Here is a 24,027-nt window from a genome sequence, read left to right on the forward strand (position 1 = left end):
ATGGTCCAGCCTCTGATCAGCTCTCTCTAAGGAATCTGATGGGCCCTGATCTGTCACGTGCCCTCTCCAGCTGGGGTCAATTGCTGTGTCCTGGAAGGTGGAACAGCCTGAGTCATGTCCCCATGCCTGATGGGGAAAGGTGGCTCCAGGGCAATGACAGTCCCATCAGTGTAGCTTAGAGCACTTTCTCAAACGACAAAAAATATAGCATAGATCCGTGTGTTAGAATACACTTGGATATACATGTGTACACACCCACATATACATATATACCATACACACACATGTGTAGGTATACATGTATATATACGTGTGTATCATGTATATGTATATCATACATACATGTGTCCTGGAAGGTGGGACAGCCTGAGTCATGTCCCCATGCCTGGTGGGGAAGGGTGGCTCCAGGGCAATGACAGTCCCATCAGTGTAGCTTAGAGCACTTTCTCAAAAGACAAAAAATATAACATATATCCTTGTGTTAGAATACACATGGATATACACGTGTACACGCATGTATATACATGTATATCATACACATACATGTGTAGTATACATGTATATATATGTGTATTTCATGTATATGTATATCATACATATGTGTGTATACATACATATCATGAATATCATACATCCATATAGTACGTGTTAGAAGTCCTGCCTTCTAACACCCTTCTTCCTGTCCATTCCCATCATCACAGCTCTATATCCTCATAACTGGGTCCCTGAAAACACCTCCAAACTAGTTCCTCTGCCTCCATACCCTCTCCCATCCCACCCTTGCTCCCAGTCCTCTCTCTCAGAAGCTTTTTCTCTGTGAAGATGCACTTGGAGGTGCCTGTATCCTGCTTACAAGTGAACTCCTGGAGGGAAAGATCCAGGTCCAGATGAACCTCTCTTCACAGATTAAGGACCAGGCATTGAGAAGCAGCAGCATCACCAGTGCAATGGATGAGAGATGGGTCTTCCTAGTCCTGCCTAGTCCTTGCCTCGTCCTTGCCTCCTTCAAACACCCTCAGGCTGCAGGTCCTTCTTTTGTCTAACTTCCCCTGGGTAGCAGTGGGCCTCCAGCAAGTTAGGATCTCTCTCTGGTTCTTGGGGGGATTACCACTCACTGTGGCCCATCCTAACAGCAAGACACTTTGCTTTCAGCAAGAGGACTCTGGCTTGAATAACGTCATCCTGTGGCCTCCAAACCCTGAGCCTCTGCAGGTACTGAGAGACGTGCTCTGTATGGTTTGCTGTCAGACCCCTTCCTAACCTCTAACTGGTTGCAGACTTTTCGCGTGCCGTGTTTGTTTGCATTTTTAGTTTTTCTCCTCTTCCTTCTCCCATTGCCTCCTCCTGCCCACCTCAAATAAGTGATACAACAGTAGATATCTGCAATATATGTTTGGATTTTTAAAACTAACATTTTGGTGTGTCTGCCAAACATCTGGGCTTCCCTGGTGGCTCAGTGGTAAAGAACCTGCCAGCCAATGCAGGAGATGTGGGTTTGATCCCTGGGTCAGGAAGATCCCCTGGAGGAGGAAATGGCAACCCACTCCAGTATTCTTGCCTGGGAAATAGCATGGACAGAGGAGCCTCACGGGCTACCGTCCATGGGGTAGCAAAGAGTCGGACACGACTTAGCAGTTAAACAACACCCAAGATCTGGCTTGGTTGCTATGCTGTGAGATGCTGAGTATGGCTTATGTTCTCAAGGTAATGAAACTGCCAATACTGACCCTTCCAAACATTCCTGCTTTGATTTCCTTTATCCTGGAGGGAGGCTGAGTATGGGGTGCTGGCTGCCCTTTGCCACCAGTGGGCAAAGCTGGTTTGTCCTAAGGAATATTGCTTTCCCAAGCGCCCTCAGTGTGGGTGTGCGTTGGGCAGCTGGCTGAGTCCCCTCGTTTGAGCTCTTCCTGAAGTGTTTGCCAACCACTGGGAAGGAGGGCAAATTGGGGACTTTGCCTCCCTTTCACGGAGATTTATCCTGGAGACAGCATCAAGGTAGGTGTGTGCTTATGAGTGTGGTCAAGTGTGAGGCGATAAAATGTAGCCTGCTGTGACATCCCCACACCCAGGGGGAGGCATGTTAGTCACCCACGTGCTGAGTTCCTTGCCTTAAGTAAAGAGTAGCTCCACCTACCAAGCGTGGCTTCCAGAAGCTCTGCTTGGTGCTGTTGATGAAAATAGTCAATAATAAGAAAAGAGTTTTATTTGAGCCAAACTTAGGACTAGCCCAGAATCCTAGCTTCCCAGATTACTCTGAGAAACTGCCCGTGAGAGTTTTCAGAGGAGGAATGACTTGAACTGATTATATATATATTTTTTTAATTTTTAAAAATTTATTTATTTATTTGGCTGCACTGAGGGGTCTTAGTTGTGGCCTGTGAACTCTTACTTGCAGCATGTGGGATCTAGTTCCCTGACCAGGGATTGAACTCAGGCCCCCCACCTTGGACCACCAGGTAAGTTCCTGACTGGAGATTTTAAAAAAAAAGTTGTGGTTGCTATGTTGGGCATGGTCTTTAGGGGGCAGAAGGCAGGAGTAGAGAAGGGGCATTGATTAAGAGGTTATCTAGAGGTCAAAAAGATAGATGATGATGGCCTGGAATGAAGTATCAGGGAAGAGGGTTCCTGGATGGGGGTGTATTTTGAAGGCAGAGAGAAATGCTTAATGAGGGATCGAACCTAGGGGGTGGGGGAAAGAGCAGAACTGAGAAGGAGCCCTAGGTGTTGGGCCTGAGTCTTTGGGTAGAGGGGAATGTCATTTCCTTAGATGGGGAGGATGGGAGGAGAGGAAGTTTTAGGGAGAAGGGAGATAATCAAAGGTTCTGGTCTGGCATAAAATCTGAATGCCTATTGGGAGCTACAGTGAAGAGATCTGGTGGGCATTTGGATACATAAGAGATGGGGCCTGAGATGTATATTTCAGTCATCAGCACAGATATTTAAATCCATCCGACTGGACCTCTGTCCATGGGATTCTCCAGGCAAGAATAATGGCGTGGGTTTCCATTTCCTCCTCCAGGGAATCTTCCTGACCTGGGGTGAAGCCCGAGTCTCCTGGGTCTCTTGCATTGCAGATGGATTCTGTAGCCATTGAGTCACCGGGGAAGGCCATTGGGAGAGAGTGAGGGACTTGATTAATTGGAGATGCTCCAACATTTAGACATAAGCCCAGGGGAAATGGGAGAACCAGGGTGGGGGGGATTTTTGAAGGAACTGAAGCTGGTTCAACACAAAGGAAAATGAGGGACCTAAGCGATCATGATATCGTGGCATCAGACGCTGCTGACAAACAGGGAGCAGACACCTGTCCATTGAGTTGACGATGTGCAGGCCATATGAGGAAAGCCTCATGTTGCCCTGCAGGTCCTTGACAGGCACAGGTCCAGTGAGGACAGGGATGCAAGTTGCAGGGGGGAGATCTGATGCGGAAACTGGGGTAAGGAAGTGGAAAGAGGTGTGTAGGTCATCCAAGAGGTTTTCCTAAGAAAAGGAGCAGAATATTGGGATAGTAGCTAGTGGAGAAAGTTGCCTGGAAGCTTTAATTAAAGACTGAAGATACTGGATGCCCTTGTTTCAGTGGGCTTGTGGAAGAGAGACAGGGATCAGTGGAGGATGAATGAGAGAGGTCAACGGAAAGAAGGCTGACCTTGAGTGTTTGAGAGGGAATGGGGCTGGAGCAGAAGTGGGCTTAGAGGAGAGACATTTCCACCACTGTGGACTAGGGGAGAGAGGACAAAAGCAGATACAGCTGGGATGGCTGATAAGGGTGCAGAGAAAGAAGTGCATGTGGGGGGTGTGGAGACGCGGACAGAGGAGGCAGGAAGTGTACTAAGCATGGAAGCTGGGGGGATAACAGGTACCTGGGGAGACTAGACCTTCACGTAGTCACTGAGGGAAGCCGGGTACGAGCCATGGTAGGACCTCTCTTCATAGTCTCTTGGCAGTAGGCCAGCAAATTAGCTTAGTGATTTTTTTCTACTGGCATTTTTTGGAAGCAACTGATGTGTCAAATTAATTATTCACCGTTTTACCTTAAGAACTCAAGTTTAGTAACATTACAATTGTCCTATATCTAGAATCTGCCAAAGAGCATAGTTATTTCTTCCTTCGTCAGCACAAACACTCTTCAAACTCTGAAATTTAGTCGTGTGGCCTTAGTTTCTTGTCTATATTCCCAAGGGAAGAGAAGTCATTGGTGGGGAAATTCACACACGCAGACTGGATCAACTCCATCCATTTATTGAAGGTTCCTTAGTGACTGAGGCCTTTTGACCTTGGAGGAGACTCAGCCCCTCCTGGATGCCTGTTCCTGCATGCTGAGTCCTACTTGTTACTCCCACTCCTTGCCTCTGCTGACTGATTCACTGAGGCCTCCTGGCAGGCGGACTGCTCTCAGGAAGCCCAGAGCAACCATAGCTACTAAAATGCACAGCTGTGACTCATAGGCCTTTCCTTGCTGATGACTCATCTTCCTGTGAGCATCAGACGTGCCGGCTGGGAATGAGAAGAAAGCCGTATGTCCAACCAAGGCTGTGAAGGGGGACTGGCTTGGGGGCAGGAAGGTACAGTGCAGTGGGAGGTCACTAGAGTGACTAACACTGAGCCAAGGGCAGCTGAGGGGCCTGAGCCTGAGCTGCTGACCAACGCACCGGTTAGTCTCAGGGTCCTTAACTGGCGTGTCCTCTTTGGAACAGAGGTGGAGGTGGTTATGGTAATGAGGGTAGATTCCATCCAGCAGCCCTTCCTGGGGTTTCATGCATCAGGACTCTCACAGAAGGATTTATGATGAGATAAGGGCCTCATCAGCACACAGCCCCAACACCTGAAAGTGGGCATTACAGTGATTCAGTGTTCTTTCCTGAGTGTTTGGTTCTGGGGAGCCCTGCAGAGACACCTGAGCTCTGAGCACGTGGATTCCAGAGCAGAAGAGCAACACTCATCCCACCCTGCTTTACCACCTCTGAACTCTCTCTTGGCCTTGGGGCTGTCATTAGACCTGTTTATGGCTCTGACAGCATGGGGAGGAAAAGAAAGACAGTCAATCCTATTAGTATTATTTTTATTAATATTATGGCTTGACTTAAAAAAATATGATCATTAAAAATGCCCTTTTAAAGCAGCTCCATCGTCTGGATGTTTCTGTAGTTTGAAAAAAAGGATTTTCCACTATAGAAACTGTAGTCAGTGCTGTGAAGCAGGAGGGTGGGAACAAGGAAGCTGGCCCTGGGCATCCTGGAAGACTCTGGGGAGCTGGAGGATGAGCAGGAAACAAGCGGCGTAAGGAGGCTTGAGGGCAAGTCACCTTGCCCAGGCCTCCCCAACCCAGACCTCACTGGGGCAGGTCTTTCTGGTTCTGGCTCAGGGCCCATGAGGCAGCTGGGTCTGAGGTTCATTCCTGAAAGCGACCTCAGCGCGGTGGCTTCAGATTCTCTGACATCCACGGAGCAGAGGACCAGGACAAGAGAATCTGTGCTATGCGAGGCACCCCAGGGCATGCTTCCACAGGCTGAGGTCAGCTGTGGCTCAGGCACTGGGTGATTATTGTTTTGCTTCTAGGTAAACGGCCGCTAAGTATCTGCAGGGTCTTCCCTGGTGGCTCAGATGGTAAAGGATCTGCTTGCCAGGGCAGGAGAGGAGGGTTCGATCTCTGGTTCGGGAATATCCCCTGGAGAGGAAATAGCAACCCACTCCAGTATTCTTGCCTGGGAAATCCCATAGACAGAGGAGCCTGGTGGGCTACTGTCCTTGGCGTTGCAAAGAATCAGGCATGGCTTAGTGAATGAGCACGCACACAGGCACCCAAGTATGTGCATACGTTGTTTAAATCTACAAATGTCTTGGATCCCAAGTTCAGCTTGGAGGTAGTCTCTCTATTTCCAGAGGAACCTAGGGTACTCAGCAATATGATGGCATTGGCAGAACAGCATCTTCTAATAGTCTACTGGAGTAAGTGGGCACCTGGGATGATTTAAGTGTGCTTAAAGAGTAATAAATTGAACAAAGACAATTAAACAGCATGAATGCAATGCTGGTAACAGTGGAGAGAGTTTGTTTAGTATGACGTCTGATGGCCCAGCCCAGGGGGTTGGTGCTAATTTTTGCTGGAGTAATTATTAAAGTTTGTGAATTGCATGACTCCAGGTTTGGCCGGATGCCGCTTCTGAAGAATAGGACTAACTGTTTTAACTCCAAGCCGAAAAAGGCACTGGGGCTCCTAGTTAATGAGTTCTGGATCAGTTTCTTCTTTATGATTATAACTAACATATATGAGTGTCTACTATGATCTAGCCTTGTACCTTGTGCTTCACACATATTATTTTATTTAACTTTCGAAACAACCCTGTAAATATGATCCCTCTTTTCCAGATATGATACTAGAGGCAGAGAAGCCTTATGGCTAAATATACACTATAGTTTGGCTTTGAACCACTGCACCTGGCTTCCTGCACCCTTGTTCTTTTTTGTTTTATTTTTATTGGAGTATAGTTGCTTTCTTGAACCCTTATTATTTTTTAAATTTATTTATTTTTAATTGGGGGTTTCCCTTGTGGCTCAGCTGGTAAAGAATGCGCCTGCAGTGTGGGAGACCTGGGTTCGATCCCTGGGTTGGGAAGATCCCCTGGAGAAGGTAATTGGAGGATAATTGCTTTTCAATATTGCATTGGTTTCTGCCATATACCAACATGAATCAGCCATAGGTATACATATGCCCCCTCCTTCTTGAACCTCCCTCCCACCTCCCACCCCTCTACGTTATCACAGAGCACCAGATTTGAGCTCCCTGTGTCATACAGCAAATTCCCTGCTGCTGCTGCTGCTAGGTCGCTTCAGTCTTGTCCGACTCTGTGCGACCCCGTAGGCAGTAGCCCACCAGGCTCCCCCATCCCTGGGATTCTCCAGGCAAGAACACTGGAGTGGGTTGCTGTTTCCTTCTCCAAAGCATGAAAGTGGAAAGTGAAAAGTGAAAGTGAAGTCGCTCAGTCGTGTCCGACTCTTAGCGACCCCATGGACTGCAGCCTACCAGGCTCCTCCATCCATGGGATTTTCCAGGCAAGAGTACTGGAGTGGGGTGCCATCGCCTTGTCTGACAGCAAATTTACTGGCTCTCTATTTGGCATATGGTGACGTCTGTATTTCAACTCTCTTCTCTCAGTTCGCCCCATCCTCTGCTTCCTCCGCTGTGTCTGCATCTGCTCACTGTGTCTGCATGTCTGTTGCTGCCCTGCATGTAGGTTCATCAGTTCCACCTTTCCAGATTCCCTAAATATGAGTTAACATAACATAGTTGCTTTTCTCTTTCTAACTTACTTCACTCTGTATAATAGGCTCTAGGTTCATCCGCCTCTTTAGAACTGACTCAAATGCATTACTTTTAATGGCTGAATAATACTCCATTGTATATATGTACCACAGCTTCTTTATTCATTCATCTGTCGACGGCCATCTGGGCTGCTCCCACGTCCTAGCTAGTGTAAACAGTGCTGCAACGAACATGGGCTGCATGTGTCTTTTTCAGTTATGGTTTCCTCAGGGTGTATGTCCAGTAGTAGGATTGCTGGGTCATCAGTTCAGTTCTGTCGCTCAGTTGTGTCTGACTCTTTGTGACCCCATGGACTGCAGCACGCCAGGCCTCCCTGTCCATCACCAACTCACGGAGCTTGCTCAAACTCATGTCCATCAAGTCGGTGATGCCATCCAACCATCTCATCCTCTGTCATCCCCTTCTCCTCCTGCTTTCAGTCTGTCCCCAAATCAGGGTCTTTTCCAATGAGTCAGTTCTTCAAATCAGGTGGCTAAAGTACTGGAGTCTCAGCTTCAGCATCAATCCTTCCAATGAATATTCAGGGTTGATTTCCTTTAGGATTGACTGGTTGGATCTCCTTGCAGTCCAAGAGTCTTCTCCAACACCACAGTTCAAAAGCATCAATTCTTTGGCGCTCATCCTTATATGGTCCAACTCTCACATCCATACATGACTACTGGAAAAACCGTAGCTTTGATTATACAGATCTTAGTCCACAAAGCAATGTGCTTTTTAATATGTCATCTAGGTTGGTCATAGCTTTCTTTCCAAGGAACAAGCGTCTTTTAATTTCATGGCTGCAGTCACCATCTGCAGTGATTTTTGGAGCCCAAGAAAATATAAAGTCACCACTGTTTCCCCATCTATTTGCCATGAAGTGATGGGGCCGAATGCCATGATCTTAGTTTTTTGAATGCTGGGTCATGTGGTAGTTTTATTCCTAGTTTGTAAAGGAATCTCCATACTGTTCTCCACAGTGGCTGTATCAATTTATATCCCCACCAACAGTTGCACCCTTATTCTTGAATCAAGCGTCATGCTACTTTAGCATGAAAATGAATAGATGTATTGAAGAAATTCTAGAGGAGCAAAAAATAAGATTTATATCTGTATTTCAAGTGCAATCATGTAAAAAAAAAATCACAGGACATTACAGTCCATCTGACAACCCCAATTCTGAATAAAGGGACTCTGCACCATTTGGACAGTTTTTTTTTTCTGTATTGACAAAGTTCTCTCATCACTCACTTGGGGCAGGCAGGTCGGGGATTGGGGTGAAATGATTTGGGTTTTCTGACCTTATGTATCTCTCTTTAAATCACATTGATACTAAAATATTAAGCACAGACAAGATGTTAATATTGAGCAGTTTTTTGAAGTCTCAAAGGTTTTCCTCTCCCCTCAGACTCCAGATGTTGAACTTGTGAACTCTGGCATCTTTGAGGTTCCTGGGTCCTTTGGGGAATAATTCTTACCACTTTTGATGGCAACAGTTTTGAGGAAGGGAAGACAGATATTATTCATTGAATGTTATCTCTCATTCATTCACTAAACTGTAAGTTCCATGAGGGTAGGAACCATGACTCTTATTCTAATTAAATGTTTTATTTGGCAATATTTTCAGATTTACAGAAAAATTGCAAAGAGAATAGAGAGAATTCCCTTACTCTTTCCCTCAACTTCCCCTAAAGTTAGTATCTTACACCATATCTTTTAAAATATATATATATATTTATAATACATCTGTCTTTTTAAAATGTCTGTATTTTTGGCTGCGCTAGGTCTTCGCTGTTGCACACAGATTTTCCTCTAGCTGCGGCAAGCAGAAGGTCCTCTCTATTTGTACTTGTGGTGTGGGGCCTTCTCTCTGCGGGGACTTCTCTTGCAAAGCCCAGGCTCTAGGCTGTGTGGGCTTCAGTAGCTGTGACCCGTGGGCTTAGTTGCCCTGCAGCCTGTGGAATCTTCCAGGACCAGGGATCAAACCTGTATCCCCGCATTGACAGGCGGCTTCTTAACCACTGGACCACCAGGGAGGTCCACGTCTTATCTTTTAAAATCTTCTGTATCAACCTGAAGTCTAGACTCAGCCCTTCCTGAACATGAGACGGAATCACCCAAACCCCCACACAAACTCGATTCTCTTATTTTCTCCACCACCTCAGGGTAGAGTGAGGGTTCAAACCCAGCTCTCTCTGACTCCAAAGCTCGTTCATTTATCCTACCATGTCGCACCGTGTTTCATGAGAAAGCATTCCATTTGGGGAAGCCTAAAATTCTGCCTGGGGGCCTCCCCGTTCTTGGCCTGACACAGAGAGAGGGAGGTGAAGAAATGGCTGGGATGATCTAGCAGAACCGGTCTAAGCCTCTGCCCTCGCTTGACAGGGAGGATGGGCGGCCCACCGGCCCTAGCGCAGGACATGTGTTCCCCCTCCATATTTGGCAGCCTGGCAGTTGTTTCTGAAATCCGATTCCTAATGCCATGGGGATGACCTTTGGTCTACTTCCCAGCATTCACCTGCAGTCACACTGCTCCCCAGAAGCTCATTCCAAGAGTGGGCGACTTGGCAAGACACCCTGGTCATGATCTAACCGTGTTAATTAAACCTCTTTATTGGCATGACCAATAAGCCGTGGTCCAGAGAGATGGAGCATATCTGAGAGGTAAGATCAGGGGAATTTTTCTTTTTTAGTAGGGAAGCACTTTAGCTTTGGATAAAGTATATTTTTTAGGACTGGAAAATTATGACTGTTTGAAGACTGCTTTTAAATAAACCCAGAGCTCTGGAGTATTCCTGAGCCAAAGAAAGTCTGTTTGTTTACTCAAGCAATCGCAGCAAAGGAAAGATTTGAAGAAGCAACCTGACAAGTCTGTTTGTCATGTGGAACATTGCCAGTTTTTTTTTTTTTTTGCCAGCCTGCTGTTTGGAAGTGTAAGGGGTAACTTTAGAAAGGTATCCTGTTTTGTAGTGACGCCTGTTGACACAGCAGACCCCTAGGAATCCTGTAAGCAACAGGGCTTAGTACTGTTGCTAGGATGGGGAGACTGGATGGGGAGCGGTGAGGGAGGGGAGGGGGGGAAGAGGAAGAGCTCAAAGGCACTGTGGGAAATGAGGCAGAGGTGAGAGCTCCCGAGTGTGTGCCCCTCGATTTGCAGAGGTGGCTAGCAAACTAAACAGGAATGATCTATTTTTCATACATTCAACAAGTATTTCTGGAATGCGTCTCCATGCCAGGGGACAATTCTGGGCATTGACTCCAGGCCTCTGTACCACAGTGTTCATAGATGTTCAGTTGGTTTAGTTCCTTGGAGCATGGCAGGAAGATGGTGGGAGTCATAGGCAACTATTTCCACTGCCTGGTGAGGCAGCATAAGGCAGGGAGTCAAGGGCGCCAAGCCATCTGAGTCCAAGTCCTGGCTTCACTGCTTCCAGACCATATGATTTGGGGCAAATGGCTTAACCTCTCTGTGCTAAGTGATCTTAGTGGTAAATAGGGTTGTTGTAAGAACTAGATGAGTTCAAATATGTTACACACTTTAAAAAAATAGTACAGGCTACCCTGGTTGTCCGCTTTCTGAATGTAGAGCATTTCTAGGAAAGCTTTTGGAAGCTGATGTGGCTTAAAGCAAAGAAGTGATTACCTTAGGACATCTCTTGCTAATAGATGCACAAAATAAACTGGATTAAAGCCCAGGTGCTCACAGACACAGTTCAGAGACACGGCGACGTGATGCTGGGATGCTGAGTGTGGCTTCCAGGGAAGGTGCGTGGGGCGTGCACTTCAGTGGTTGCACCACGTGGACTCAGAAGTTGTGGTGCGTGCGTTTCGGGAAAACATGTACAGGTCTTTTGTAAAAGAGAAGTGATGTAAAGCAAGCTTGAAAAATCAGTGGAGCCCTGTATGTGGGACATAGAAAATGTTCATGATAATGTCTGCTGTGATTATTACACCAAAAAATATGCAGTGTAGGCATGGGGTGTTATTATTGTGGAAAGAGTATTGGACTTCAAGGCAGGAGACCTGGCAAAAGTTCCTTAACCTTCTGTTTCTGAGAAGTGGAAAACCGTATTTTACCTGCCTTCTTAGCACACAGGGAGTTTTGTAAGAATCAGAGGACGTGAAATAACTTAGCCCAGTGCAGTGTGCTGTCCCCGCAGGTAGTACAACTGCCTTTATTTGACTCTAACCATTTCTGTTTTCGCTGGAGAGAACTGCTGTTCTTACAGATTCGCTTTCTGTTAGGAGGACAGGTGGGGCTGAAAAGTGATAAAGGTCTACCCTATTTTCTTCTCTGAAAACAAATATCAGGCCTTGTCATGTTTCCTTTGCCGGAGGAAATTCAGCACGTGGTCCCCTCCCCACCTTTGGTGAGAGCAGAGCTCTGCTTCCTGATTCCATCTGTTGTTTGCACCTGTCTGAGCTGTTAGACACATCAATGTCTTTCCAGAATTGCTTTAAATTACCCTTGATCATGGAATAAAGAGCAGGAGATTTATCTGTTCAATTATTTGCAGATAATGTGGTGATTGAAAGGGAAGCCTGGCTGCAGAAGGTATTTGGAGCTGAGACCTGTATGACAGTTAGACAAGCCGGAATTGGGTTAACGTTTTAAAAATTCAGGACCCTGATATGAAAATGTCACTCACTCTGCATTATGATTCTGGAGTCATCATAGTAAAAATTGTAAAGCAGGCACCCAAAGATAGTAAGATGGTATAAAGAGCCTTCTTCAGAAGAGTCAGGGCCACTTTGGAGTTGGAATGTACTGTGACCAGAAGTTTGTATTGTGTTGATACTTCTCTAGAGAGTGATTTCTGTCCAGGACTCACAGATCAGAAGACTGAGGTCCACAGGACAGAGCAGGGAATGGGTCAGCCAGCATGGAGGTCAAGCCAGCCTGGGGTCCACAGTTCCCCTTTTAGGTGAGGAATCGACCCCAGCTCCCCACCTCCACTGAGATGCCTCTCCCTGGCTTTGGGATCAGAGAGGATCAGGTCCACCAGACTCCCCTGCTGTGTGATCTTGGCTAGATACATAACCTCTTTGTAAACCCTGTTCTAAGACAGCGACATGGGTGCTGATAATACAGCTCAAAATACTTCAAATTTTGGCTGGAGTGGCTTCATGCAGAAATTTGGGTAATGGGATGATAAATCAAAAATAAGCCCATAAGTAGACTTACTGTAGCTTTTTTACTTTTCGTTGGCGTCTGGTCGCTTTACAGTGCCGTGCTGGTTTCTGTTGTACAGCAGCATGAGTCAGCTATACGGATATATTTGTTGTTCAGTCGCCCAGTCGTGTCTGACTCTCTGCGACCCCTCTTAAGCCTCCTTCCCACCCCCGCCTCGCTCCTTGGGGTCATCCCAGAGCTGAGCTTCCGGTGCTATGCAGCACCTTCCCACTAGCTATCTAGTGATAGTATAAGTATGTCAGATTTACCATATATGAGATTTACCATTAAATTTTTTAAATAACCGAAAAGAAAAAAAATCCCCAGTGGCACACATAGCATCTTCCTTATAAGGTTGCGGTGAAGGTGGAAAGCAAAGCTGCTGGCCCAGTGCCTGGCACTTAGGAAATGCTCAATAAACAGGTGCTGTTATTATTGTGTTCTTTCCCTTCATTCTGTCTCAGCAAGAGTGAATGAAGATTTTTCGAACTGTAGTATTCCTGTTTAGCACTGGAAAGTTTGAGCTCTCGAGAGCTGAAGCATCTTTTATACTTTACCTCTGGACACAATGGGGTGACTACAAGCAGCCAACCACTCAGTGAAAGAGACCAGATGGGGAAACATTCCGTCTTGGCTTTTCTCTACCCGCTGAGTCTGTACTCTCTGCTGCAGTCCGCCTTCCTCCCCCATGGCAGAGACAGACTGCCAGGAGCTCTTGCGTTCATCTTCTAACAGAGCCAGCGACCAGTTTACCCTCCCTCTGGTTCTCTGGGGAGTCTTGGGGAAGGACCTGCCTTAACCCAAGTCTTGTGCATATCTGGATGGGCAGGGGTGAGGGGCGCTAGGACTGACGTTTCCATGAGAACCTTAGGGACAGACGGACAGAAGAGCAGTTCTTTAGAAGAGGCAGATCTGGCCCCAAAGGAAAGTGTGTGTGTTGTTTTGGGGCGCGGGGGTTCAGGAACCCCGCTGCGAAGACAAAAGACAGCCACTGGGGACTTCCCTGGTGGTCCAGTGGTTAAAACTCTGTGCTTCCGTTGCAGGAGACATGGGTTCAATTCCCACTGCAAGAGACATGGATTCAATTCTGCGGGGAAGTAAGATCCCACAAGCCTCTCAGTGCAACCAAAAACCAAAATAAATACATAAAAAGCTGTTTTTTTAAAAAAAGACAACGACTGCTTTGAGGAATACTGCTGGGGATTCCTAGAAGTCCTTTCCCCCATTTCTGATATTTGTATCAGACTTAAACAAGCATCATTTAAATTGAGTTTTTATTTATTTTTATTTTTTTATTTTTTTTAAATTGAGTTTTTAAAACATCTCATCTCTTTCTGTCCTATGATTTGACGTTTTGACTGTGCTTTAAATGTTTGCATTTTGGTTTGAAAAAATCATGTGAACAGCAGACATGCTTATTGTGCCATTTAAGAAATGATGACCAACTCTTAGAATGGTTGAGACCTCAGTGAGTGGCCCCAGGGTTCCTCCTCATTTTCTCCCTTCAGTACTTTTTTCCGGTTTCCAGCTGAATTCCGGTGTGCAAACCTTGGGGCAGGGGCAGGAAGTGTATTTTCATTGAGGTGAGGTCACAGACAAGATGCACTAAGATCTTAGATTCGATATCCCACTTTCTTCAGAAGCAGATGGCCCCCAAAGTGTGATGGGTGTCCCCAGTACGTTTTTTTTTTTTTCACTGAAACAGTCAGCCTACTCAGCGCAAATCGCTGGTTTGCTGTGTTTCTCCTCCATTAGGTGAGAACAGGGCTTTGCTCACCATGTGCTTCCAAAGCCTCGCTCAGCACCTAGGTCAATGCTCAGACGGACAGTAAAGCAAAACCACGAACAAATAAAAACACTCCTGCTCTTCAATGTTGTGATCAGTGACCTATTGATAAAGTCTCTGTGTTTTCAAAGATTCCTACTTGATTTCCTTTCCAATTTCTCTTTCTTGTGACCCAGAAGACTTCTTTGGCACGAAGTCCAGGATCTGTGCAACCGCCTGGGAACAGTCAGAGAGTAGAAAGGAAGCCCGAGGAGGCATCCGAAGGCACGGACCCAGGAGACCGGCCCAGGTAGGACCAGGTCCAGAGGCGTGACCCAGCCCAAGGCGTAGACAGCTCTTGGCCTGCTCAGCGTTTGTTTTGCTCCATTTGCTTTGGAAATTTTATCCTAAAATCCATGACGTAGTCGTCGGTGGTGAGATGTTCCAAGCAGTGGTTCCTAGACGTCTTTGTGATTTGCCTAGACCTGCCTGATTGGAAAATTAGTATTTTCCTGCCCAGAGATGAAGTTAGTAATGATAGACTTCCATACCACAGCATTCCAGGTCTTTATTCCTCATTCTCAGAACTTACAATAAAAAAGATCAAGGCTGCCAAGGGCCTTAGGAGGGTGTGGCTAATCTGTGGCAAAGCTGGAGTCTGTATTCCAAGACAGAAGTCAGGGCGGGCTTCTGGACGGTGAGACAGAGGAGTCAAAGAGCAATCATCCAGTCCCAGGGAGGCTGGTGGATGCATTTCAGAAATTAGCAAGGCTACTGTACCACAGTGGAACTCGGCCAGTGCAGGTGTGGCCTAGTCGTCACTGGTTGCTCATTCTGACCCACAGTCAGGCCCTGATTTCCCTGTTGGGGCTATTGTTCAGCACCCACAGGTTTGGAATCATTCAGAAGTAGAGGGTGAGCATGCTTGAACATTCTGTCCCCAGAAGAGACACAGGTCAGGACACTGGAAGCAATGAATAATTGTGAGTTCAACATATGGTCTGGTTAGAAAAACCTTGCTTAACAAATTGAAGCCCAGCTTCTGGGAGGCTGTAGTTACAGACCTTAAAGGAACAAATGAACAGGGACCAAAAATGCAAAACTGAGTGATACACACTGTCCCCCGTCCATCACCATCCTGTCACACCCACCACCGAGTCCCGGTCATTGACTCTGGGTTTCAAAAGCTTTGCAGTCACTTTTTTTTAATTTTTATTTTTACTTTATTTTGCTTTACAATACTGTATTGATTTTGGCATACATTGACATGAGTCAGCCACGGGTATACATGAGTTCCCAATCCTGAACCCCCCTCCCACCTCCCACCCCATATCACCTCTCTGGATCATCCCGGTGTGCAATCACTTTTCACTTGAAGAGTTTAGCAACATGTTTTACTTTGGCTTTGAACTATGGAAGGTCCTGGGTGAGTAAGAGCGGCCCCTGGTGGCAGGAATTTCCATGCCTGCTGGTGTTATTTTCTGGGTGGCTTTGGTTACACAGTCCACTGGGTCGCAAGAGTGGGACACGACTTAGCAACTGAAGAACAACTGATTATGCAGTTTGAGGAGAAGGCGCCTTGAACGTCTTGCATAAACATTGGATTTCTTTAGGGAAATGATGATCATATGGGGCAGAGGTTTCTTTTTTTGCTGAGAGAGGCTTGAACTTGAATGGCACCTTTGATCTTAATTCTTTGCAAAATGGGAGCCTCCTTTGCTTCCCAGAGTTCCATGGCTGTTCCGCCTTCATGAACTTAAAAAAAAAAAATCAGGACCAAAGGTTTACTATTTGGCTCTAAATTGACTGGGTGACAGTCTAGATTGGCTCCCCGTGATCGCGAATCGAATGATCTGGAATCCTGCACAAGGGAAGTCACTCATGGCTGATACCCAATGTCCAGCTCTTGTCTCCATCTTCATGCGGTTCTGGGATTCCTTGAGAGATTTGGGAATTACCTGAGGAGGCCTGTGTCCCAGCTGGACTGGGGAGGAACAGCAGCTCAAAGGTTTTTCATTTATTGTTCCTCAGCTTTAGTCAATTAACTTTGCCTTGAAGACGAATTGTCTCCAGTTGGCATGCAAATTGAACATAAGAGGTGCCTTCTAAGAGCAAGCTCAAAAAAAGCAACTTTCTGTTCGCAATTAAAAACGATTCCCCTCCATGAATGTGCCCATGTCTATCGCGCAGGGCTCTGCACTAACTAACTCAGAAACTAGCAAGAAGCGGCCAGGAAACAGGATGTTTACAGGAAGAGAGTGTGAACCCGGGTTCCCCCGTGTGAAGTTTCAGTGGAGCATGCCACCCTTGGCATCTACACCAATGATCACCCTAGCATTTGACGTTCATTTTGCAGATGGGGCACCAAAAACTATGCCAAATGCTCTACACATACAAGACAAATTTTTTTTTCTTTAAATGAATTCATTTCCAGTTGAGCCCTTACTCCACTAGGCTGGCAAGAATGCCCCTGTCATCGTCCTTGGGAACCCCTCTCCTGACCTGATCTACTGAGACGGTCACCTGTCTCCTCCCACCCCATCATCACTGAGATGTCCACTGGCTCAGGCCCTGCTGTCCCTCGGGCCCTGAGACGGCTGCTTTCACAATACACCTGGCACAGGGGGAACTTTGGTGAGGCTGGGAGCCCTGGTTACTCCCTTCGGCACTCTGGGCTCATCTTATCTTGAACCTGAGGACACAGTCAGGAAGCAGGGAGGGAGGCTGGGCGATTCCCTACTTCCTGTGACCTTCCCCTGCTCTCTCCTCATCGTTCTTGAATGCATTTATCTTCTCCTTTTCCCTCAACGGATAGCCAGCACTTTTTCTTCGAAGGACATGCTACAGATTTTTACAAAAGATAGAAAATGCCAGTGACCTCAAACTATTTCTGCTTTCTACTTGGAAAACACAGAAAGGGCTGCAGTGGCCCTGTGGACCTGGAGGCAAGAGAATATAAGGAGGAAGGCATATGTTAATATTGCCAATGGTTAGTGAGAGGGGAAAAGGAACTCCCTGGTTTCCCAGTGGATAGGACTCTGTGCTTCCCTTTCAGGGAGCATGGGTTCAATTTCCGGTCCGGAAAACTAAGATCCTGCTTACTGTGTATATATATCCAAAGATTTGTCCTTCTGCACAAGCCGTCATCTCTACTCTCCAGAGGAGGAAACTGAGGCTTGGAGCACTATGCCATCCAAGCCCTAGTGGTAGAAAGTCCATTGTATCCCCCTGGAAGCTCTTCTATCCTCTGAATACATAGAACGGATTCATACGTCCGCAAAGACATTCTATCTTCATCCAATAGGGAGTCCCCGCCGTTCAGCTGCTTTGCTTTCCAGTTGCCACAGGGTGTCGCTGTTGTAACTTAGCCCTGCATTGGCCAAACCTGTGCAGCGGCTGGGCGGAGCCTCCCAGGTGCTCCGCCTTGCCCAAATCCGTGGGCTCTTGGGTGTGAGGCCCGGCCCCCACTCACGACGAGCGTAACCCTAGGCTGCCCCTCTTACTGCTCATCTGTGTCCACCCTCGAGCACAGCTGCCCTGGAAACGCATCTGGACTGGTCCCAGCTCCACTGTCCAGTCTTTTGGAGCCCTTCCCCTCTTTGGGTCCCAAGAACCCTTGCCTTCAAAACACTCACAACATGATGGATCTTATGATACAATCTTCCCCCAGATAATGAAGGCATCAGGTTGCACCAGCGGAAATTACAGTTTTGGCAGGTTAAGAAAGATCTTGGATAGTGGCCATTTCCTGTGCTTCACCGTCATACCTGCTCATTCTCAGAGGAAGGCGCCAAGCAATGTTTCAGAGATAACTGACCTTTCTCAAGGAGGGTCCCTAAGAGATTCCTGGGTAAACTTCTGGCACCGGTTTGTCCCTGAAAGAAGCGTGGAAACTCAACAGCCAGCAGTCTTCACTGCTCTTCTTTGGCTCTCAAATGTGAGCAGGCGTCAGAATCACTGGCAAGGCTGGTTAATACCCTGGTTGCTAGACCCATCCTCCAGAGATTCTGATTCAGTAGGTCTGGGGCCAGGCCTGAGAATGGGCATTTCCGACAAGTTCCAGACCAGGTGCTCCTGGTCCTGGGATCGCACTTGAGAAGCACTGCATTGTGCTGGAGATCTGTGTGAGCCGTTGGTCTGTGCTGCTGGGCTCCTGGGGAACTTGAACCAAAGGGATGACTGTAGAGACCATTCCAGGTAGGGGCAGAGTTCCCAGTTGGACGTCTCAGAGGCAGAGCAGGAAGGGAGCCCAGACCTGGGGGTGGATGTTCATTAAAAACAAGGCTGGAGAAGTGACGCCAGATTGAGGAGAACTTGGAGGTCAGGGGAAGGGTTGAGATTTTATCCTGCAGGTAACAGGAAGCTGGGGAAGTGCTTTGTGGTTGGTTGGTTTGTATTTAAACAAGGGTTTCTGTGAGCAAGCAAAGTGTTCCAGGAATTTAGGTCCCGATTAACGCACTGGAGCTGGGAGGCTGGAAGGGCCCTAGGGGATGCTCTTTAGTAGAAGGATGGTGGCTGGGAAACCATCCCAGGGTAGAACCTGTTACTGAACCAAACTTGGGTCTGCTGCACGTGCAGCAAAGCTGATCTACTGACACTGAGCTGTGGTGAGTGAAAGTACAGTGTTGGTGTCAGGCCACCAAGTAAGGAGAATGGGCATCTAATGTTCAAAAGGTCTAAACTGCTTGATGGCTTTCAGAGAAGGGATTTTAAAGGTAATATTAATGGATGAGGGTTGATCACCTCATGAACAATTTTCTTACTGGCTGATGGTAGGTAACAGGGTGATGCTATGACAAGCCTAGACAGAGCATTAAAAAGCAGAGTCATCACTTTGCTGACCAAGGTCCATGTAGTCAAAGCTATGGTTTTTCCAGTAGTCATATATGGATGTGAGAGTTGGATTATACAGAAGGCTGAGCACCGAAGAATTGATGCTTTCAAACTGGTACTGAGGAAGATTCTTGAGAGTCCCTTGGAGAGCAAGGAGATTAAACCATTCAATCCTAAAGGAAATCAACTCTGAGTATTCACTGGAAGGACTGATGCTGAAGCTGAAGCTCCAATACTTTGCCCACCTGATGTGAAGAGCCAACTCATTGGAAAAGATCCTGATACTAGGAAAGACTGAGGGCAGGAGGAGAAGGGGCCAGCAGAGGATGAGATGGTTGGATAGCATCATTGACTCAATGGACATAAGTTTGAGCAAACTCCAGGAGATAGTAAAAGACAGGGAAGCCTGGCCAGCTGCAGTCCATGGGGTCGCAAAGAGTTGGACATGACTGAGCAACTGGCAACAACAACAGGGTGATGATTCTGGAATCTCAGTCACCAGCTTTCTGGTTCCAACCAGTCTGGTGTCTACATGCTTTTGGTCCGCACACAGTCACCATCCTCCACCAGGATATTTTTATTTATATCCCTTCAGGAGGAACCAGAAGTCCTGTGACTCAGTTGGTCTAATCATTAACTGCTTGAGTCTGCTATTTGGAATTCAGGGAAGGTCAAACAAGAGGCAGGGAACAAGGGAGTAGTTTGTACCCAGAGAGGCCCCACAGAGTCTTCCTTGGTTTCAAACTCACAGAACCTGGAGATGGTCTGGATGCAGGCAGAGGAGGGAGAGTCTAAGAAGATGCTAAGGTTCTCGACCAAGAACCTAAAAGAAGGATGCAACATTAGAAACTAGAACGTCCAAAGTGAGAACTGCTATAGGGAACCTGTGATCAATTTTAGACACATTGAAGAAAAGAGCATCAGGCTTTCTGGGAACCCTGCTGGTATGGTCTTTATGTAAGCGGGCCCCTGGCTTGGGGAGGAGTGACAGTTTAATGGGGTGATGATGGAGCATTGTGGCCTCCAATGCTCTAATATTCTCTTGGTGGCTTCAGTTATTTATACAAGTTATTCTCAGATAGCTTGGCTCATTCCTGTGTTGCTGCTTCCGTGTGTGTGTGTGTGTGCGCGTGTGTGTGTGGTGTGACTCTAAAACTATATTAAATAGCTTAGAAGCAGATCAGGGTTGGAGTGAAAGATTGAAAGATAGTAAGTGAAATCATAAGGGACGGTGTTTTCCAGACTTCTCAGATCGCAGGATTTACCCAGGTGTTTGTTAGGCCCCATCCTAGTCCTTCCGAACCAGAATCACTAGATGTGGAGTTAAGGAATCTGTGTTTTGAGTAAATACCCTGGGTGATTGTTTCCAGCCAGGACATTTGTGAATAGTGATCGACTGCCAGGGTCACCTTCTTGTGAGTTAAAATACCCCGTTTCTTAACCCCCTCCCTTAAAGAGGCTGATCTAGTAGGTTTGGGGTGAGGTCCCCAAATCTGTGTTTAATAAAAAAGCCGTGTGACTCTCCTGATAAAGTTTGAGACACTCTGACCCAGGGGTTACTCTCAGGTCAATAACCATAGCTGACTTTTGTTTGCTCTTCTCTAAAGTTCATATATATATGTGTATATATATATATATATATATATATATATATATATATATATGTATGGCTCAGAAATCAGGGATAATTAGCATACATTAAACTCCTGCCACCTCTTATTTTCTCCTCTGTGTTTTTCTTTCACTAAATGTCTATTGGGACTCCATTTGGGGCCTGTTTTTCTGGAAGGCACTGGGGACACACGCATCCTAGGTGGCTGGGGACTTCGGTTCCAGTGGATGAGTAGGTTGTAGTGAGGAAGTCAGACATAGAAGTAGGAAACCAAAGGAAGAGGGGCCCCTTCAGGCAGTGTCACAGCTCTGAAAGACACCAGTGGGTGTTATGATAGACAGTAAGGAAGAAGGGAGTGGCTGGTTTGGATTAGACTGGTGACTGTCAAAGTGGGGATCCCAGATCAGCAGGCTCCGCATTACCTGGGGACTTGATAGAGATGCTAAGTCTTGGGTTCTTCTCCAGGCTCTGGGGTGAGCCCTCCCCAGAAGCAATTAGGTTGTTCTGATGCACCCTAAGGTTTGAGCACCACTGGATTAGATGGTCATGGAGGGGGATGATACTTGAACTACGTTTGGAATGACAAAAAGGGGGCAGGCAAGGGAAGATCTAGAGGGAGGATCAGGCAGTGCGAAGACCTGAGAGGGAAATGAATTTGTTACAGAAACTGAAGGAGGCTTGTGAAGGAGCGGGAGGTGGGCAGGGGCCAGGTCAGCCAGGCTTGGGCCTTGAAGGCCAGCTATAATAAGACATCCAGATTTAGATACCGTGAACCAATATGTGTTTCAGCAGGACCTGTCTGGATGCTGTGTGGAGAATGCAAGGGAGCAAGACTGCAGGCCGGGAGGTCTGAGGAGAGGCCACTGCAGGACCCTGAAAGGTGCAGGGGTGCCTGGAACTAGGACAGAGAAACCCATCCTTATTTTCATTATCTTCTTTTCTCTGTCCTCCCACAGGAACCTCAGTAGGAACGTCATTCCTCGTTGCCTTCCCTTTCCCCGAGAAAAGTTCAATCCCATAGATATATTGTGCATGTCTGTGGACTGTGGTCTTTGCAGGGCCACAAACCGGGTGGTGCCAGTGGTAAAAAATCCGCCTGCCAATGCAGGACACTCTGGTTCAGTCCCTGGGTAGGGAAGATCCCTTGGAGGAGGAAATGGCAACCCACTCCAGTATTCTTGCTGGGAGAATCCCATGGACAGAGGAGCCTGGCAGGCTTACAGTCCATAGGGTTGCAAAGAGTTGGACATGACCGAGTATCTGAGCACATAAATATGCTCGGATGTAATAGCTAAGGTTTTTTTCCTGCCTCCTGAGAGCCAGTTTTACCTTTCTGTGGATGATATCGACCCACTGATGATGCAAGGACTAGGGTGATAACAGTGAAGATGGAGAAACATATGCAGTTTTGAATATCTTGCGTATTTTGAAGCTAAAGATGCCAGGACTTGCTGAAGGATGGGATTTAGGAGGGAGAGAAGAATCAAGAAGATTCTTGAAGTTTGGGCTTGAGCAGTTAAGTAAACGGAGACATTTGCTGAGATGTGAAAAACTGGCCTGATCTGGTCTATCTGCCAAGTTCCATAGGCACAGACCCAGTGTCCAGGAGGAAACCCCCTGTTGCCACCAGGTACCAGTCTGACCAGACAGCGAACTGACTATCACAAACCCTGTCTCAAACTAGGGGAAACTTAGGGCCGCCCCTCACATTTGAGAGAAGAGCAGGGTTCTCCTTTGTGCTTCACAGATGGCTCATTTCCTGCTGTATACCTGTGGTCTTGTGATTGGTAATAAGAAACATATATTTGGTCTTCATCCCAGACCTGGCACTGAGCTCCTAAGACCTTTGGAATTTCCTAAGTGGTGAGAGCAATAAAGGTGTCTTTTGTTATGCTAATGAAGCAACTTTTGGAAAGCACTTAAAAGTGGGGGCTGGCTGCCAGGGGAACCAACTCTGTGATTTGCGGGTTGGGACCTTAAAAATTAAAAACTTAGAGGTTCCTCTGTAGGGGATTTATTGTGCTGACTTTTTAAATTTTATGTATTTTTAAAAATTAATTTATTTATTAATTTCGTCTGCCTTGGACCTTAGTTGCAGCCCTGGGCTTCTCTCTAGTTGTGTCGTGGGCTTAGTTGCCCTGTGGCGTAGGGGATCTTAGTTCCCCATCAGGGACTGGGGCATTGTAAGGCAGATTCTTAACCAGTGAACCACCAGGGAATTCCCACGTCCTGACTTGTTAAAAAATCATTTTTAATTTTTAATTTGAAGTGTGTTAGTCAACTCAGCCATGTCTGACTCTTTGCAACCCTGTGGAGTGTAGCCCACCAGGCTCCTCTGTCCATGGAATTCTCCAGGCAAGAATACTGGAGCAGGTTGTCATGCCCTTCTCCAGGGGATCTTCCCAACCCAGGGATCAAACTGGGGTCCCCTGCATTGCAGGCCGATTCTTTACCATCTGAGCCACCAGGTGAAGTATGGTTGATTTATAATGCTGTGTTAGTTTCAGTTGGACAGCGAAGTGATTCAGTATATATATATATATATAGGCTACCCTGGTGGCTCAGTGGTAAAGAACCTGCCTGCCAGTGCAGGAAATGAGGTTTCAGGGTCCAGTCCCTGGGTTGGAAAGATCCCGTGGAGGAGGAAGTGGCAACCCACTTCAGTATTCTTGCCTGGGAAATCCCATGGACAGAGCAGACTGACAGGCTACATGGGGTCAGAAAGAGTCGGACACGACTTAGCGACTAAACACCACCAAGTACTATACGTATATATATTCTTTTTCAGATTCGTTTTCCGTATCGATTATTTTTGAACTAAGGCTACTGGATGCTGGTGAGTGGACTCAGGACGTAAACACATACCTTACCCAGCAACTCTGTGTGGATGAATGCAGGTGACCTGAGGGGTTATATGAGGAAATTGAGGTTCAGAGGGGTTAAGGAACTAGCTAGCCCCCAGGTCACACAGATAGAACCTGGCACGCTGGGGACTAGAATCCAGTTTGGTTTGATGCCACCCAAAGCCCAGGCCCACTAATCATGAGGCCGAGTTCTTACAGGTGCCTGAAAAGATTTGTGTTGTGGTCTCCATAATTAGAAAGCAAACCTCAATCTGTTTTAAAGAAGGTCAGTTCTCAGACCCAGAAAAAAGAAAAAGCAAAAAAGATCTGATCAGTTTTATGAGCAGCAGCCGAGGGCCGGCGCTTCATTACCGGGACCCTTGTTTCCTAAAGCAGTGGATTCTGTTCCTTTAAATGAAGCTTTGTGAAGTCCTGGATTCCGGATCCCAAATCCGTAACAGGCTCCTGCCAAGGCAGGGTGTGTCAGGCAGGGCGGGTGCG

The 24,027-nt window shown here is 46.9% G+C and overlaps 1 protein-coding gene across 14 annotated transcripts in view; it reads left to right on the plus strand.

Moving 5' to 3' along the window:
* Positions 1–24,027, plus strand: part of TACC2 (transforming acidic coiled-coil containing protein 2) — a 230,714-nt gene that overhangs the window by 31,037 nt on the left and 175,650 nt on the right. For 9 of the 14 annotated variants that reach the window (XM_069566725.1, XM_069566735.1, XM_069566728.1 and 6 more), the window contains exons 3-4: positions 1,153–1,212; positions 14,436–14,548. In XM_069566725.1, the coding sequence (XP_069422826.1) occupies positions 1,153–1,212; positions 14,436–14,548 (173 nt within the window). The remainder of the gene's footprint in view (positions 1–1,152; positions 1,213–14,435; positions 14,549–24,027) is intronic. The other 5 variants (XM_069566729.1, XM_069566730.1, XM_069566731.1 and 2 more) reach the window with 3 other exon arrangements.

This window comes from Ovis canadensis, chromosome 22 (genome assembly GCF_042477335.2).
Source record: "Ovis canadensis isolate MfBH-ARS-UI-01 breed Bighorn chromosome 22, ARS-UI_OviCan_v2, whole genome shotgun sequence".
NCBI lineage: Eukaryota > Metazoa > Chordata > Mammalia > Artiodactyla > Bovidae > Ovis > Ovis canadensis.